Source organism: Nelusetta ayraudi, unplaced genomic scaffold (assembly GCF_046127955.1).
Source record: "Nelusetta ayraudi isolate G7.1 ecotype Tasmania unplaced genomic scaffold, CSIRO-AGI_Nayr_v1 ptg000092l, whole genome shotgun sequence".
In the NCBI taxonomy this organism is placed as follows: Eukaryota; Metazoa; Chordata; class Actinopteri; order Tetraodontiformes; family Monacanthidae; genus Nelusetta; species Nelusetta ayraudi.
In genome coordinates this window covers 4,792,501-4,807,839 of record NW_027466142.1, presented here as the reverse complement: position 1 = coordinate 4,807,839, position 15,339 = coordinate 4,792,501, and the positions used below count along the sequence as shown (strand labels likewise).

At 44.9% G+C, this 15,339-nt stretch overlaps 1 protein-coding gene across 2 annotated transcripts in view; it reads right to left on the bottom strand.

The window, feature by feature from the left end:
* Positions 1-776: 776 nt before the first annotated feature.
* rimbp2b (RIMS binding protein 2b) overlaps positions 777-15,339 on the bottom strand; it is an 86,917-nt gene continuing 72,354 nt past the window's right edge. For both annotated transcript variants that reach the window (XM_076047045.1, XM_076047046.1), the window contains 12 exons: positions 14,974-15,138; positions 12,551-13,444; positions 11,302-11,398; positions 10,627-10,752; positions 8,361-8,542; positions 7,595-7,763; positions 7,422-7,484; positions 7,043-7,146; positions 6,187-6,213; positions 5,595-5,666; positions 3,996-4,130; positions 777-1,088 (listed from right to left, as the gene is read on the bottom strand). In XM_076047045.1, the coding sequence (XP_075903160.1) occupies positions 894-1,088; positions 3,996-4,130; positions 5,595-5,666; positions 6,187-6,213; positions 7,043-7,146; positions 7,422-7,484; positions 7,595-7,763; positions 8,361-8,542; positions 10,627-10,752; positions 11,302-11,398; positions 12,551-13,444; positions 14,974-15,138 (2,229 nt within the window). In that variant the 3' untranslated portion in view covers positions 777-893. The remainder of the gene's footprint in view (positions 1,089-3,995; positions 4,131-5,594; positions 5,667-6,186; positions 6,214-7,042; positions 7,147-7,421; positions 7,485-7,594; positions 7,764-8,360; positions 8,543-10,626; positions 10,753-11,301; positions 11,399-12,550; positions 13,445-14,973; positions 15,139-15,339) is intronic.

Sequence of the window (15,339 nt, the reverse complement as noted above, 5' to 3'; positions counted from 1 at the left end):
GAGTAAATCTCTGCTTCTACAAGGACGGAGATTAGTCGCATAAATACCCTGAACATCACAAATAGTGAAGAAAATCTGCAAGAAAATGTACCATGACGTAACACAAATGAGTCGTTGGCATGGAGTTGCACCCTCAACCGGACAACTACGAACCGTTGTGCAATTATAAGGCAAGTACACAGAGGTTGGAAATGAGGCATCCCATTTAGGCCGATGTTACTGCTGAGACCCTGTACATGGTACATATGTGCTTGCTTTGTAGGCGTCCTACACTTTTTTTTCTTTTTCAGGGAGGGGGTAGGGACTTTTTTTTTTTTTTCACAGTGTACTGTAGAGTAAGTCAGCCACCACTCAAAGCATCACACTTTAAGTAGTTGCATACACTCTCAAAGTACCATGGGTAATGGGAATGTGCTTGAGCCCCAGCAGGCAGATTGCTCACACTTCTCTGTTAACGGGCGGTTTTGAACGAGTTCAAGTCAAGGCACTCGTGAGTCCATCCTGTTCCTCGGGTATCGAATGGATCTGAGTTCTAAGAGAGCCCTCTGTTTTGAATGACATTCTGGTTTCTGTGCAACAGAGACGTGGAGGACAGACTCACGATCTTGCGTTCAGTGCCTTCAGACTTGACCAGGTGCAAAGAAACAAATCGCCCCAGGCTGTTGGTGTGAACAGTGAAACTTAAACCAGCGAGAGAGTTGGAGATGAAAGTAACCAATATTAGACTGGTCGACAACACGTGCGGTAGGGCTTCATGTGTAACGTGTCATTTTAAAAAAAAGAAATATATGTAGGTGTTTTTTTTATACAATAGATGTACATGCGTAGATCTTATGATAAACTCTCAAGTGACCGCTCTCAACAAAGTGACATTCTCTCTCCGCGAACTTATTTTACAGCGCCAAGTCTTTGCAATATGTTCTTGCCTTCGGAGAGCAGTCCCTTTTTCTTTTTGTCGGGAGTACATGTCCAGCGGGTCCCAGATGGGACTGGCAGGCCCCATGCTGGCCCGGGCCAGAGCCAAGGGTGTGCGGACGTACTGTAGGCGAGGATGCTCTTCGGGGCGGGCCCAATTTTCCCAACGGAACCTAATGGAAGACCCGTAAGGGACAGTTGAGGGTTGTCAGAAGCCAGCTGTCTATTACACCACTTTCAAGTCCTTTCTGTCTCAGTAGGGGCCACCGTAGCTTTGAATTCTAGCTTGGTCAATGTCCTTTGGAACCCCCGGGTTAAGGGGCATCTCCTCCTACCTTCTGCCCACTCCCCAATAGTTAAGCTACAACACAGTTTGAGCATGATGTCTAAACTTTACATCGACTTTTAAGATGACATTTCCTGGCAATGGATGTAAATGGAGAGCACTTTATTTTAGAGACATTTGAATCGTGGGACAAACTGGACAGACTACTTCCTTTCTCGTAAGTAGAAATACACGTACTGATACAGCAGGGTTACAGAAAAACCACGAATCACTATTCCCTTTCTGTAATCATGAGCTAAAAAGGCTCCTTTTGAATTGCACTTTGACAGAATAAATTACCATAAGATATAATTAGACCATTCATAGGAAATCATCTTTTTATACACTGAGTAGAATTAGACCACGTTTAATATCAGGAAAAATGTTGCGGCACTTGTTGAAAATATTTTTGAAGTAAGACTATTCAACTTTTGAGACAAAATATATATATTAAAAAAAATAATCCATTCAGTGCTAAAAAGGAAGAGTACAGGCATTTTGGAAGTCCAATGTGAAGCCTGTTTCGTATAGAGAAACCTGAGTTGTTTCACAGAGGTTCATTCTATCAGATCTATATAAACCTCTGTAAAGTAAAAATAAAACCGGGACTAAATACCAAGTTTTTTTTTTTTTAAGTTTAGTTTGAAGGACAATCAGGTCAGAGATCTGAAGGACAGCTTTACACAGCTGTCCAAAATTCAAATTGCACTATCACAGTACGCAAAACCTCTCCAGCCTAGGGGTCTTAACGCGACATCTAACGCTTTCAATCGAGAAAAAGAATTTTAGTGAGTCAAATTAGCTCTCAATACATGAGCCGTCGAAGAAGTATAGCAGTGACTGGACACCAGACTTACTAAGTCTAGAAAATGGAACACACTTTCACTTTGTGTATCCATGGGAACAAACATAGTATAAAGTTTATTCCAACTATCTTGCATATTAGGTACACTGCGTAAACAGATGGGGGGCTTAAATAAGTATGCATTGTTGTAATTGGACCGAATAGGGCAATTACATAAAATGGAAAAAATGGCTATTTATTAGAGGGCTTAACAAGGGCTGAGATTTAGTCGGACTTTGCTACTTTTCCAATAATAAAAGCATTTTAATTGAACTTGTGAAGTACTGTAGGAAGTAAGACCAGACCGTAGCCTGAAGACTGCTGTTCCACAAAAGTTGGATAGTCTGACTTTTCAAAACTTATAGTGAGAAAGTGAATTTGGATTCGTAACATTTGACCAGATTAAAGACCGAAACCTATACGACCAAAATGAATCCAATTTTTTTGCGTTTAAAAAGTGCCAAGCTTAAAATAGCAGTGCTTTGGAGCTAAATGAAGGCTAATGCTACGCTTGATGCTTTACTTTGAATTTGAGGGATTTCCTTCTGGGATGCAAGTCACATATGGCTTGCATCCTTGTATTCACACATTGTACCATTAATTCTAACAGGAACCTGCACATTTATGGCCTTTTAGCTTACCATGAATTACAGCAGGAGACTTATTGCAGAGGACGGACATTATCATGTACAACACTCAGAGAAACAACTGAAGATACCATACGTCTTGTCTAATGCATTGGCTAGGGTCACTGTCTCCTACCAACAGTGTTCTGGTGAGAACAGTTACCTAAACATACCGAAAGGGCAGAGCAGTATAAAAGGAATGTGACGTGAAATCAAACATGTTGCATACCATTCACTAAGGGAACCCATGTCACCTGCATTAGACGAGGGAAGCGTAATCTTGGTATCCTCAGTTGCTCACTTACGTGACGGAAACAGAGCCTTTAAGGTGTGAAATGAACACTCTTCTTCTGTTTTGCCAAGCAGGTGAGGAAAAGGAATAAAACAAAAAAAAATGATGATGGCATTTTCAGTAGATTGCACATTGACAGTGACAGTCAACACAAGGGGAAGAAATATCTGATGACACCTATTAATTTTTCAACAATTGCATTGTTTGTTAGACAAAAATAACATCACTTTTTTTTTTTTTTTTTACATTTAGTAAATAATTACCTCTGAAATTACTCTCTCATGGCAACAAAGGCTATGTGATTGCGTGCTACTTTACAGGAATGCAATATACAAAACATGGTGTTCAGGAGCAGATACAAAAGTACTTCACCCTAAACTTGAATGTCATAGAAAATCTTTTTCTAGAATTCATGCGTCTGGACTATAGAACATGCTAAGCTATGGAGTACATAGTACATCTTTCAGTACCACAAAACTATTGAGTTGATAGGAAATTGTTGTTGAGCTCAAACACAATATATTCATAAAGCATTTGCAAGAACGCAAAATATCCATGTGCAAAATGTGTAACTCTTTCAAGACATGATGAAACTTTAGAAAAAAATATATATAGATGTGCACACCTCTCTTAACTCCTATTGAGAATGCTTTATGAATACAATATTCTCCAATATACAATGCATCCCCCATTTTTGAACAACAGTAAAGTGCAAAATAAAAATAACTCTGTCAAGTATTCGCTTTAAAGGTGTGTGTGTGTGTGTGTGTGTGTGTGTGTGTGTGTGTGTGTGTTGGGAGGGTGGGTGGGTGGGTGGGGGGGGGGGGGGGGGCGTAGCTAGTAGACCTCTATTTATTTACAAGTTAATTGCTTGAACGTCAGAACTTGCATTGTACCGTTAATGAGACAAACGGACACAAACTAAGGGAGATAAGAGGAAACTGAACAGAGGATGTGGAGGACAAAGGGCTAGTACTGCAAAGGAGCATGTACCCTTTTGGTCTTTATCCGTACTGGAGTATCGTGGGCGTAACGAGATGGTGAATCAGTGAGAAAAACCTCCACGTCATCAGGCACTTCTTCTAGAAAGTTAGAAGGAACAAGTCCCTTGTGTCCGTTGAGCTCACCCTGTCAAATACAAAAGGGGAATATCATGCAAAAACACGTTCAACACTCGATAATAAAGTTATTCTCCATAGTCCGTTATTTTCAAGTCGTATACGATCCACTCGGTTGTGTTGCTCCCATTGTTGTATATTACGGTAGAGCTTATATCCAATCATATTTCAGCCAGCTTGTGTTGTCGGGTTCCGTGCAATCTGCCCGAGGCTAGCAGAACCGACATAGCCAGGCGCCTGTCCGCTGTAAGTGAACGCACCACCGTTGGATAGCCAATCAGATCTCGAGTCTGCGATGCCAACACCAGCTAGCTGACTTAACGCCGAACTTCACGTCTACGCGTCATGTGATCGGATGAGCCCCGGGAACCTTACAGACTGAACTCAACCCGGAGGTCCGGTTGCCCCAACAGCTGAAGGGAAGTACGAAGATTTTTATTGCCGCAACAACAGCAATTTCCGTGGCGCGCGGGCACCAACATGTTCAATTATTTAATAACGTAATAGTTCAATACGGATATTCCGATTGTTACGAATCGGTGACAATGCGCAGTTTATTGGACAAGTTTGGTCAAGAGTTTAAATAACGCTAAATAGGCTTTTTATGAAAGGTGGCTATTTTGAAAAATGTAAATATAAAACGTGTTGTATTACACCTTCATTGTTACCTACATAACTCCATGTGCGCTCATACGTAGTTTCGATGCCTTCAGTGAGAAACTGCAATGTCAACAGTCGTTAAAATGAACGAAAAGACAGTAAATTGTGTGTGTAGTGTACATGAAGGTGATGTCACGTGTAAGTGTGATTCTCGATGGGTTCTCGAGCCAGAGTGTCATATCGAGGGTATTGCTAGGCGTTTTAATTTTGGGTGGACTAAATATGACATCACCCCGAGAAGAATGCGCCACGCGTTCTCCCCGCTAGCTGCCGCTTGACTCCGCTGCTCAAACGCATATTGAAGATCCTTTTTACTCCAGATCAGTGGTTCTCAACTGGTGGAGTCTCAGGACACTTTTTTTTTTTTTCCTGATCATAAAGTCACGGCCCAAATTTTTTTCCACAGCGCACAAATTTATTTTATAAAAATCAAATAAATGCAGAATAAATGGACAATATTTTCTCTGTAAATATATATGTACGTTTTAAAATCTGCCCTTGAAACAACAACCCAATCAAAATGGCTCCACGACCCACCAGTTGAGAAACGCTGCTCGAGATCTCTCTTGACTTATGTCAACTATAACTCCAGAATTTGGATACGATTTCCTCAGGAATGTCTTTCACTAATGATAATAATTCCAGGTTGACATTCCCACTGTGAATGAAGCGGGAGTTGAAGGCTAGCTCGGCCCAGCGACAGTCACACTAATTGTTGTAGTTGGTTTTTGTTTTCAACTGAAATTATATAAACTGTCACTATAAATATGCATGTCCTTGAAGTGTACTTAAATTATATAATTTTTCTACTTACGTAGTAGAAGCCATCTTCATCTATTTCTCCAAAAACTGTGATGACGTCGCCAGCACAAAAAGTTAGCTCAGCCTGTGAGAAAAAAAAATAAAATAAGAAGTGTCTATTTATTGTTTTTGTTTACAGGGCCGTGCAACTCTACAAACACAAAGTCTACTGGGGGGATGGGGGGTGGGGGGTTCAGTTGGAAACGCTGTGCGTCCTTCTCCAAATCAATGCATCGTAAACAGGAAGTATCAATTCAGTCTCGGGCGAACTGTTGCCAACTGTAAATGCATCAAATGTCGGGGAACTTTGGAGACAGGACTGCACCGTGGGCACTTTTTACCCCCGTGGGACACTTGAGAACACAACGAACCAAACGTAATATATATATGAATATATATACAGTCCGCAGAGACGGGTCAACACAAAAGACCAAACTGAGGAGGGGAGATGCCGGCTCAGGCAGTGCAAGGGGCTACACGTGAAGGACCACCGGGCACAGGTGGCGGTGGTCTGTCATCTGAAACCCACCTCCTTGTTTGCATGGTGACAAACAGGGGATCAAACACACAGAATACAGTACCGTACCCTCCTCAGCCTCACTCACCTCCTCATTCAGCCTCCTGCCCTCATACTGTGTCGGTGGCAGTGCCAATAGAAAGGTGACAGTGAGTGAGTGGGGGAGGGGGCAAAAAAAAAAAAAAAAAACAGCACGGGAAAGTATTTCTTTTTTTTTCTTTCAAGTTATTAGTCTTCCCTCAGGTATGTTGGCAGGATGCTAACATTTTTTAGCAAAGAATGATGGAACAGGCGGAGCTGGTCCCTTGCTGAGAGGAGTGTCAGGAAAAAGCAGCTGGTCGGCTAGGCAAGCATGTGCAATACTTACCGAAAATGTATCAAATGTGTAAGAATAAGAATTTGTGTGTTTTTTGGGTTACTGGCAAATTCTGTGCCTGTGAAAGAGCCAATTATCATTTCCCTCAGGGATTAAACGGCTTAGAATAACTAACTTTATTCAGATTTCATATTCAGATTTCAAGCTTCGATGATGATTCTAGCAGAGCCGATGCTTTGCTAGCAGTCGATTTCCATGCTTTGTCATGTTGATATTTAAAATAGGAGTTTTGAAACTGCTGTGAAATTCAAATTTACGATTTTTTCATAGCCAAACATATAAAGTGCAAATTTGTCCTCTCAAAATATGTTCACCTATTGTGACTTCAGCTTCTTGAACTTGTGCTAAGCTAGTCTTACTGCTCACCCGCTACAGACACTGATCACATGTGCTAAGTGACCTGTTTCAGAAGATTAAGAACCCACAGTGTTCAAAAACAAATCCAGCTAAATCCGAAAGTACATGTCAGATAGATTTACAGAAAGAAAAATTTCCGCGCTCTGACAGTGATATATTGAACATAGAAAAAGGGAACAAGCACGCTGCTTCAAGCACAGACAGACAGTACCTCTACATCAACGTTAGGAGAGCTCTCCCGCGGATCATAGTCGTACAGAGCCACCATCCTTCGAGTTGACATTGGATGTTGGCGCCCGCTCCGCCTGTTCCTCTCTGTGTAAGGGGAATGGGTGAGAGGACTCAAAAACATTCCAATAGCTAATTTTACTACGGTAGCTGACCAGCGACAATATGAAACATTGCACTGTAAAATTTTCAGAGTCTAATTGCTTCAAGACAAGGTATACTATTTTCAGAAATTCACAGTGAGGTTCCGCTAAAACAAACACAGCAAAAATAAGTTAAATGCACTTGAAGTTAACGGGGGGAAAAAAATATTATTGTAAGATGAAAAACAAAAGCTGAGGAGCATCGCAGAGAACACACACCTCTCTTCGACTTCCTGGACCTGCGATTTAGTGAGCGTCCGTCTTTGAGACGATCAAAGTTCACTTGACGGGGAAGCACCAAAACAAACAGGAAGTAGAGGAAAGGGAAAAGTTTCAGTATAAGACACTTGACAGACAGTTGGCAAGACAGCAGAATGAATAAGAGGTCCTACCCAACTTCTCCACTGGAGTGTTAAGTGGAAGGAAACCCTGATCTAAGAGCTGGTCCATCATATCGTCGTCCTCTGTTTGAATCTCAGAGACCATGTTGCAAGGGATCAGACCCACTCTGTCCCGGATTTCTGCCCTGTAGAAGCCGTCTGTGTCTTTATTCCCAAAGACCTGACGGGACGGCAGAGCGTCAGGGAAAGATACATGATGAAGATCTTTATTTATTTATTTATTTTTTTTTTTATCTTACAACTATCATCTTTTTCTTCCTGATGAATAACCTCGATTGCCTCAACATTTGGCTCAACACGCTGTGGCTGCCAAATGTTCATCACTGCCATGGTAAGCATGCGGCGACACGGCTAACGACAGGACACGGCTTCCAACGTGGAGTGACAAGTAAAAGTACATGAAGTAGAGGAAAAGGAAAAGTGCATACTGCACTGAATGTGCGCTACATAAACACATGGTAGGTGGTGAGTGCTTTTGAATTGCAGATTTCTTTTAACAATGTCAGATACTCCAGCCTCACAGGCCACCACATGGTAGTTGAGATTTTTTCCCCCCTTTTAAATATGATGAACGCTGACATTTTTGCCAGCTATAACCAGAGAAAAATATAATCGTATAGATTTTTCTGCATGATTAACTGGACGGCTACTCTGTTCAAAGACTGCCCTTTTCACTTCCCGTCGGATTTCGCCTGGCACACTCGCTGTGCGTCAAGTCAAACCGCCGACTCGTCCTCCCGTCAAAGAATCTACCAACCTTGATGATCTGGCCTTCCTTGAACGGCAGCTCCTCATCAGCAGCGTCGGGATTCGGAGACATGGACATGGGGTCATAGTCAAAGAGAGCCACAAACACCCTGGTCAGCTCCTCCGGCTCCAAGTCGTCGTAGTAGTCCTGGGAGCGCCTTCCCCGTCCGTGTCTGTGCCCACGGGAGCCATCTGAAACATAGAAGAGGCCTCTGCTGCTACTGCCAGCCTCGTCCAACCACACTGGCTATAAAAGCGCCGAGAGCACAAGATGTATCTCTTAAGAGCTGACGGGGAGAGAGCGACGAGATGTTTGCGTATGCGGAAATCTCACGTTGAGCCTTTTTCCGCCAGACGCTATCAACGCGTCTTTGTTCTTTTTAAAGGAGGTCGGCGATGTCGGGCGGGACTAGATAAGCCCCTTCGACAGACTGACGCCACAGAAGATTCTTGAGCATCTTGTTCTCATTCAAAATGACATCATTCGAGTGCAAACTTACATCGTGGGTCAAAATTCTAACAGACCTCGGGTGTCTTCCTCAGAAGCAAATAGCGGGACAGTTTAAGTCTATCAGTTCTGGACAGATGGGGACTATTCTGCTGGTTATTTTTGGGTGGCAGGGATTAGCCACCAACGGGCTACTCTACACGGAGCTGATACGGATATACCAGTCCAGTAATCTTGAATGAAGAGTCTTTTGTGGGTCCAATCTATTGAAGTGGCTCAAAGACCGAATTTCACCAGAATTCACAATTTGAAGGGCTAGTTTAAAGCCACAATCTGAGTCTATGAGAAATCAACACTTCCAGTCAATCGGAGAGGGAAAGCATTGTGGTGAGCAAAACAAAACCAACCGCTACCTTCCCCAAAAGCTGAAGTTTTAGCTCAATATTTTCTATTCCAATTTTTTTTTCCTTTTGCGTTGATGTAATTCATTTCATGTTTCATGTGGCCAATCAGCTGCCACATGAAACGTGGCGAAATTAGCCCAATCTCCCAGTTGGAGAAATCTCACATTATTATTTATGCCACCTGGTATCAAAACGTTTGTGTAGAAAATGAGAATCGTGACGAGGTTAGCCGACTGTTTGGTAGCTATGTAGGCCAACACTGACGGTGACTAGCTTATGCAGCACTACTACTGTGTCTGCATACCTACTGGAGGGGTTGCCTGGAGCAACAGTCGAGTCTGAGGATGGCATTGTGTTGTTAAAAAAAAAAATTGCGTTTGTGAATTCGTCATGCGACTCAATTGTGGCCTTAATCGTAGCGACACGCTACACACGACAAACACAACAAAGAAAGCAAACACACGGCAAGCAGTTTTTACGGGAGGATGCAAGGGAATGGACAGACAACAAGTCAACACAGCGCTAAGTTTTCATTGCTGTTTCACTGCCTTATCTCGCAGAGTCTGAACAACACGCATGCGTTTCCTGGGACGGAACAGGATGACATCAGAGACCAGGCTTGTTGTCATGCTTTTAGACGGAACCAATGTATATTACAAAAAGAAATAAATGAAGAGGCAGGTTTCTGAGGGACACTACACAAAAAAAATAAAAAAAAATGTCCCAGCAATGCAGCTATCTGGGACGGTGGGGGAGGGGAGTGGGGGGAGGGGGATGAACCCGATATGGGTTTCTCATGCTTCTTATGGATCACCATGTTTCATGTTTCAATGGCAGATTGCACGTCTGAAGAATGGCTCAGGGATAGCACAAACCATCTGTAATATGCTTTTAGGGAAGATGTTAAACGTGCCCAGAAAGTGTAAGACGTTATCGACTGTGATGGCAACACAGTGGCACCAATGACTCAATCGCTGCTCTCCTTGGAACTGTACTGGTTGAGGAATCATGCAAAAACCAAAGGAACCAAGTTACTGGCTCTTCAAGGCAGTGTGGAAGGGGAGAGAGAGGGGGGGGGAGGGGGAGGGGGGGGGGGGGGGTTGGAGGAGTGGAGGAGTGTCCTGGATAATATGGAGGTGTGGATGGGAAGAGTCAGTGAGTTGGGGTTTCTTTTGGTTAAAGTTGGAGGGCAAAAAAAAAAGGGGGGGAAGGGAATTTCATTCTCCGGCAGCTGGGCAATATGTCCTGCGCTGCTGCTGCTGCTCGCCAGCCAGCTGCACTCGGCTTACGCTGGCAAAAGCACCTTGCTGCCCGTCAACATGACAAAAAAAAAAAAACAGCTGCATTTGTGTACAAGAAGCGGTTCTTTGCCTTTTTTCTGGCCCGTTTCGAGGTGAATTGTCATCTTAAAGAGCACCACATACCATATTGATCCTCTGAGGACATAGATCGCCATATCCTGCGGCGAGCTACACTGCCATAGTAAACATCCTCCTTGACAGGTGAGAGGTTCCCCTCACTCCCCTCACTGTTACTGTCCATGGTGATCTCTACAGAAGACACCAATCACATCATTATGGTCAGAGAGCAGCACCCCGCCCCCACCCATAAACGCGCGCACACCCACACACGCACACACACAGTCGGGTCGGGTCTACCCCGCTCTCTCATGCTGAGACAGTAGGGTTGATGAGGTTGCCCTGAGGTTGGGTTTGGGGGCGGGGGAGGGGTTACGCGAGGCAACGGGCATCACTCTGGAGTCACCGGGTGTAAAACAGCAATGCTTGCACTATCATGGGGTGGGGGTTGGGGGGGTCAAATTGGTTGGTCCGCCACAAATGAACAATTAGGGGCGATTCTGCGCAAAAAAAAAAAAAAAAAACTCCATGTAAACATTTGGCGAATGACGGCTAATGACGGCGAGGAGCTACATCATGATCTACATGGATCGACTACAGGCTCTACGGGGGAAGGGGGGGTGCGTAGCTCGGCTCACATGGGGAAAGGAAAAAAAAAAACATGGTTTAAATAGCACAAACATCACTCGGCTCTGCAGTTGGAGATGAAGCGTCCCCCCTCGTGTGGGTAACCTCACTGACCAATGGATGGGATGGGCCGTTGCTGAGAGGGAACCAGCTTCCTCCCTGAGTGGTCCAGACGGTCAGCGCTCACGTGGGACGGAGAGTTCCCAATGATCTTTGAAGTGAATATACGACAGGCAAGAGGTCAGGAATGCAACTCGGCTGGATTTCAGACAAATGCAAAGGTTGTTTTTCAAAGAAAAAAGAAAAAACACTTAAACGAATCCCATATCCCTGTTAAGAAAATAACCAAAAAACAAAACTCAGGCACAAATGACGTGGCTTCCGTTGGTCCACAGGAAGGCAAATGAAAGGAACAAACGGAAAAGAAAAAAAAATCAAAACAGGTAAATCAAAATCCAACCCCCAACACAATAACATGGACTCAGGGGGTTTGGGAGGGTTTTTAGCTAAAGACCATTTTTTGTTTGGGTTGTTTTGTTCTGTGCATGTCAGGTCCTTCATGACGACAGCGGCAAACTGTGGCAAGTAAGACAGGACAAGTGACAGAAGGACAGAAGGAATGCCAAAAAGAGTGATCATGTTCAACAATGGGATAAAAATGTGTCAACATGAGCAAAAAACTTGGCTTGTGGTGATTGCACTTAACACTGAATGCACACAACAAAAAAAAAACACAATGAGCAAGACATTTTCCCTTTTTTTGCTAAAAGATGTGAGCAAGAAAAATGAGAGTCAAATGAATCGACCCAGACTGTACGAGTCGTTATCTTCCCTTATTTTTTTTTTAGCATGCAAGCAATGAGATAGAAACACAAAGTGGAGTGATGAGCCCGCTTCTCTAGAGGGCATCGCATGGTGAGCAACGAAAGAGCGTGGCGGCTGGCAAGAGAAGGCAGGGGAATCGAGGACAGAAGCAGGACAGCCCCTATGCACCGCACAGAGAGTCTTTCCCTCTCAATAAAACATTCCCCCCTCAAAGACATGAGAAGTCAAAACGTTGTCAAATGGCCTTTAGGTAATTAAACGTGTCACTTTGAAAAAGGAAAAAAAAAAAAAGAAAAATCCACCTGACAGTCTGTGTGTACAGGCAAAGCGATTCACACAAAATAAAATCAGACTAACCATTGATAACAAGTGTCACAGAAATGAAAAAAATGCAAAAACAAAAAAGAAAAGGGAAAGGAAGGGAGGGAAAGGGGTTGGGGGGGTCGAGGGGGGTATTAAAGAAAGACAGACAACATTGAGAAAATGGCTTGCAGCTTGCTTGATGGAAAGTTACGGCAGAAAAGTCTGAATCACACACCAGCGGCTGCTCCCGGTTCAGTCTGGACAAAGACTGGGCCCTAGCCTCCCTGTGGGGGCTGTAATAGACCCTGTCCAGCTCGTTGAGCCTGCCCTCGCTCAGCACCCCGTCCCTGGAGTAGTTTTTGGAGCGGGCCTCCCGCCCGGGCCCAAAGTGCTCCCTGTTCCTAAAGTCCCCCGTGTGCACCGTCCTGGCTGCGGACGGCGGGCCGTCGGAGAACTCCTCCTCCACGCTGCACTGCCGGGTCAGAGTCCTCTTGCGGCCCATGGCCAGGGCCCGCCTCTCCACGGGCCCCTCGCAGTGGATGACGTGCACGGGGCCCCGCGCCGAGCAGCTGCCACCGCTGCCGCCGCCGCCGCCGCCGTACGCCCAGTAGCCCCGGTGGCCGCGGCCCAGGGAGCCCTCCTCCTCGCTGCCGCAGTCCAGCCCGCTGTCGGGGCTCTTGGTGTTCTGGCGGTTGAGGCGGCCCAGGACGCGATCGTCCGGGCCGTGGTGGTGGTGGTGGTGGTGGTACTGGTGCTGCTGCTGGGGGTGGTGGTGGTATTGGTTGGGTTGATTGTGGTAGTAGTAGCAGCGGTTGTCGCTGAAGCGGGGTGACGAGCGCTGGCGCTGCAGGTGGCGCGGGCCCTTGTCTTGGGGCTCCTCCCCCCGGGGGTACATTGCCGTCGTGGCGGCGGCGGCCGCTGCCCTCCGCTGGGCACGCGGCGTCGCCGGCCGGCCGCCGTTTTCGAAGCACAGCCGCTGGCCCAGGACGTCCACGCCGTCCAGCTCCTCCTCAGCCACCTCGGGGATGCTGTGGAGACGCTTGCTGCGCAGCGACCGCTGCTTCACCACCTCCCGCTGGAGGTCCCAGCAGACCCGCTCCTCAGCCAGGTCCTGGCGCTTGTAATACGCCTTCGGTCGGGAGGGGAGCGAGCGGGCGGGCGGAAAGGTGAAGGAGGCAAAGTCCCGCCGCGTCGCACAGTTCAGTTAGTTCATGTGTTAAAAAGATTTTCAGTTTAGAGGTTTGTGAGTAAAGGGGGAGGGGTTGCAAAGTTTTGTTTTGTGTTTTTTTTTTTTTTGGTTTAGTTTTTTTCGCAGGTTTTTTTTTTTTTTAGAACGGGCGGGAAACAACACGGTATGCGAATAGAACAAATGGGGGGAAAGACAAAATAAAGACAGAATTAGTCATTTGTGGCAATGCGGTAAGACATGCAGTCTCATTGCGTGAGGAAAAAAGGAAACGGCATGCGTCGAACAGGAATCTGTCGTCTCCAAAGTGCACGCGTGGCATTTGAAAGCGCGTGAGGGGGGGCGGAGCGTGGGGAAAACTTAGGAAGGCAAAAGGAAAATTCATAGTGAGGAATGAGATTATCCACAGCATCAGTAAGGGAAAGGCCAGACTACTGTCTCAGGCGAGTGATGTATGAAAACACGTTGAAATTATTGATCAAATGAAAGCTCGTTTGACAAAAAAAAAACAAAAGAAAAAAAACAAAAACATGAATGCAAGAGAGGTCTCGAACAAGCTGCTACTCTAACATCGTCGCGTGGACCACGACATTTCACGTACGCTCACGGAACTCCAAAGCAGATACTTACTCCTTCATTTGAAAAATGATTCCAGATTTGACAATGCAAACCACAGACATTCATCCCTTACGATGTTGATGGATGATCACCAAATAAAGATCGACAAATAAATGGTGATGGAGGAAAAAAAAAAAGGAAGTGGCATTCATTGGTGCGTTTGGTAGAAGAGTTCATCACAAAGTTCCATTTTTTTTTCTCGTACTTTTTTGCATAATGGCCGGTTGTCTTTACACCCAAAGATCCCCACTGGAATGAAGACAGGATTGTGTGATGTTCTACATCATTCGTAAAGAAAATCGACACCAGGGCATGGCAGACACAAACAATATTACGATATAAGGATGGATATTTCCATTTAAGTACTCACTTAAATGAGATTCCCAAAGGCACTTCGGATTACACGATCCTTTCATACAGTACAGCATATTAAAATTTGCATGTTGATACTGTATTTGAGCCAACAATCAATCCATCAATCAATCAAATTTCATTTATAAAGTGCTTAATCCCATCCAGAGGCATCCCAAGGCATATTTGGCTGCATTTGGGGCTTTAAAATGGACTGCAAGCTTATTAAAAATTACAATAATTCAGCCTTTCTTTGTTTCGTGCGGTTATTTAAAGCCACTTCTATTAGCTCAGCTTTGAATGGATGAGCAGTGCTTGGGTTAGAGGAGCAAAAACTGGGGATGGGGACACTTACATTATAAGGAAAACTTATCTGAGAGACCGACCTTCCCCTCCACCACCCCCCCCCCCCCCCACATCCAATCGTTCCCACGTTGGCCTTTCCCTCCCTCCTTGTGTCCTGAGCCTGGCTTCTAACTGTTGCGAGGTGTGTCAGTGTGTACCTTGAGAGTATTGTGGGAGTTGATGCTGCGCCTGCGGCCCTCCTCCAGCTGCATCTCTGAGTAAAGATCTTCCTCGTCCTCCTCCATGATGTCAGAGAGGTCGGACCCCCGGCTGCTCTCTGTGTAATACTCCTCACTGTGGCTGTAGTGGTGAGGGTGGTGTTGCTGGAGAGACGGAGACAAAAAAAAACAACACATTTGTCTCGTGAAAACATATTATTTCATAATTCTGGAAAATAAGTCTTGAATATTGGTTCATTGTGGAGAGAAAACACGACGAATTGTATTTGTCTTTATTAAAGTTCAAACAAAGTTTAATAATAAGCCAGTTTTATGCGCGGTTTTGATGAAAGCATGAAAACCTGT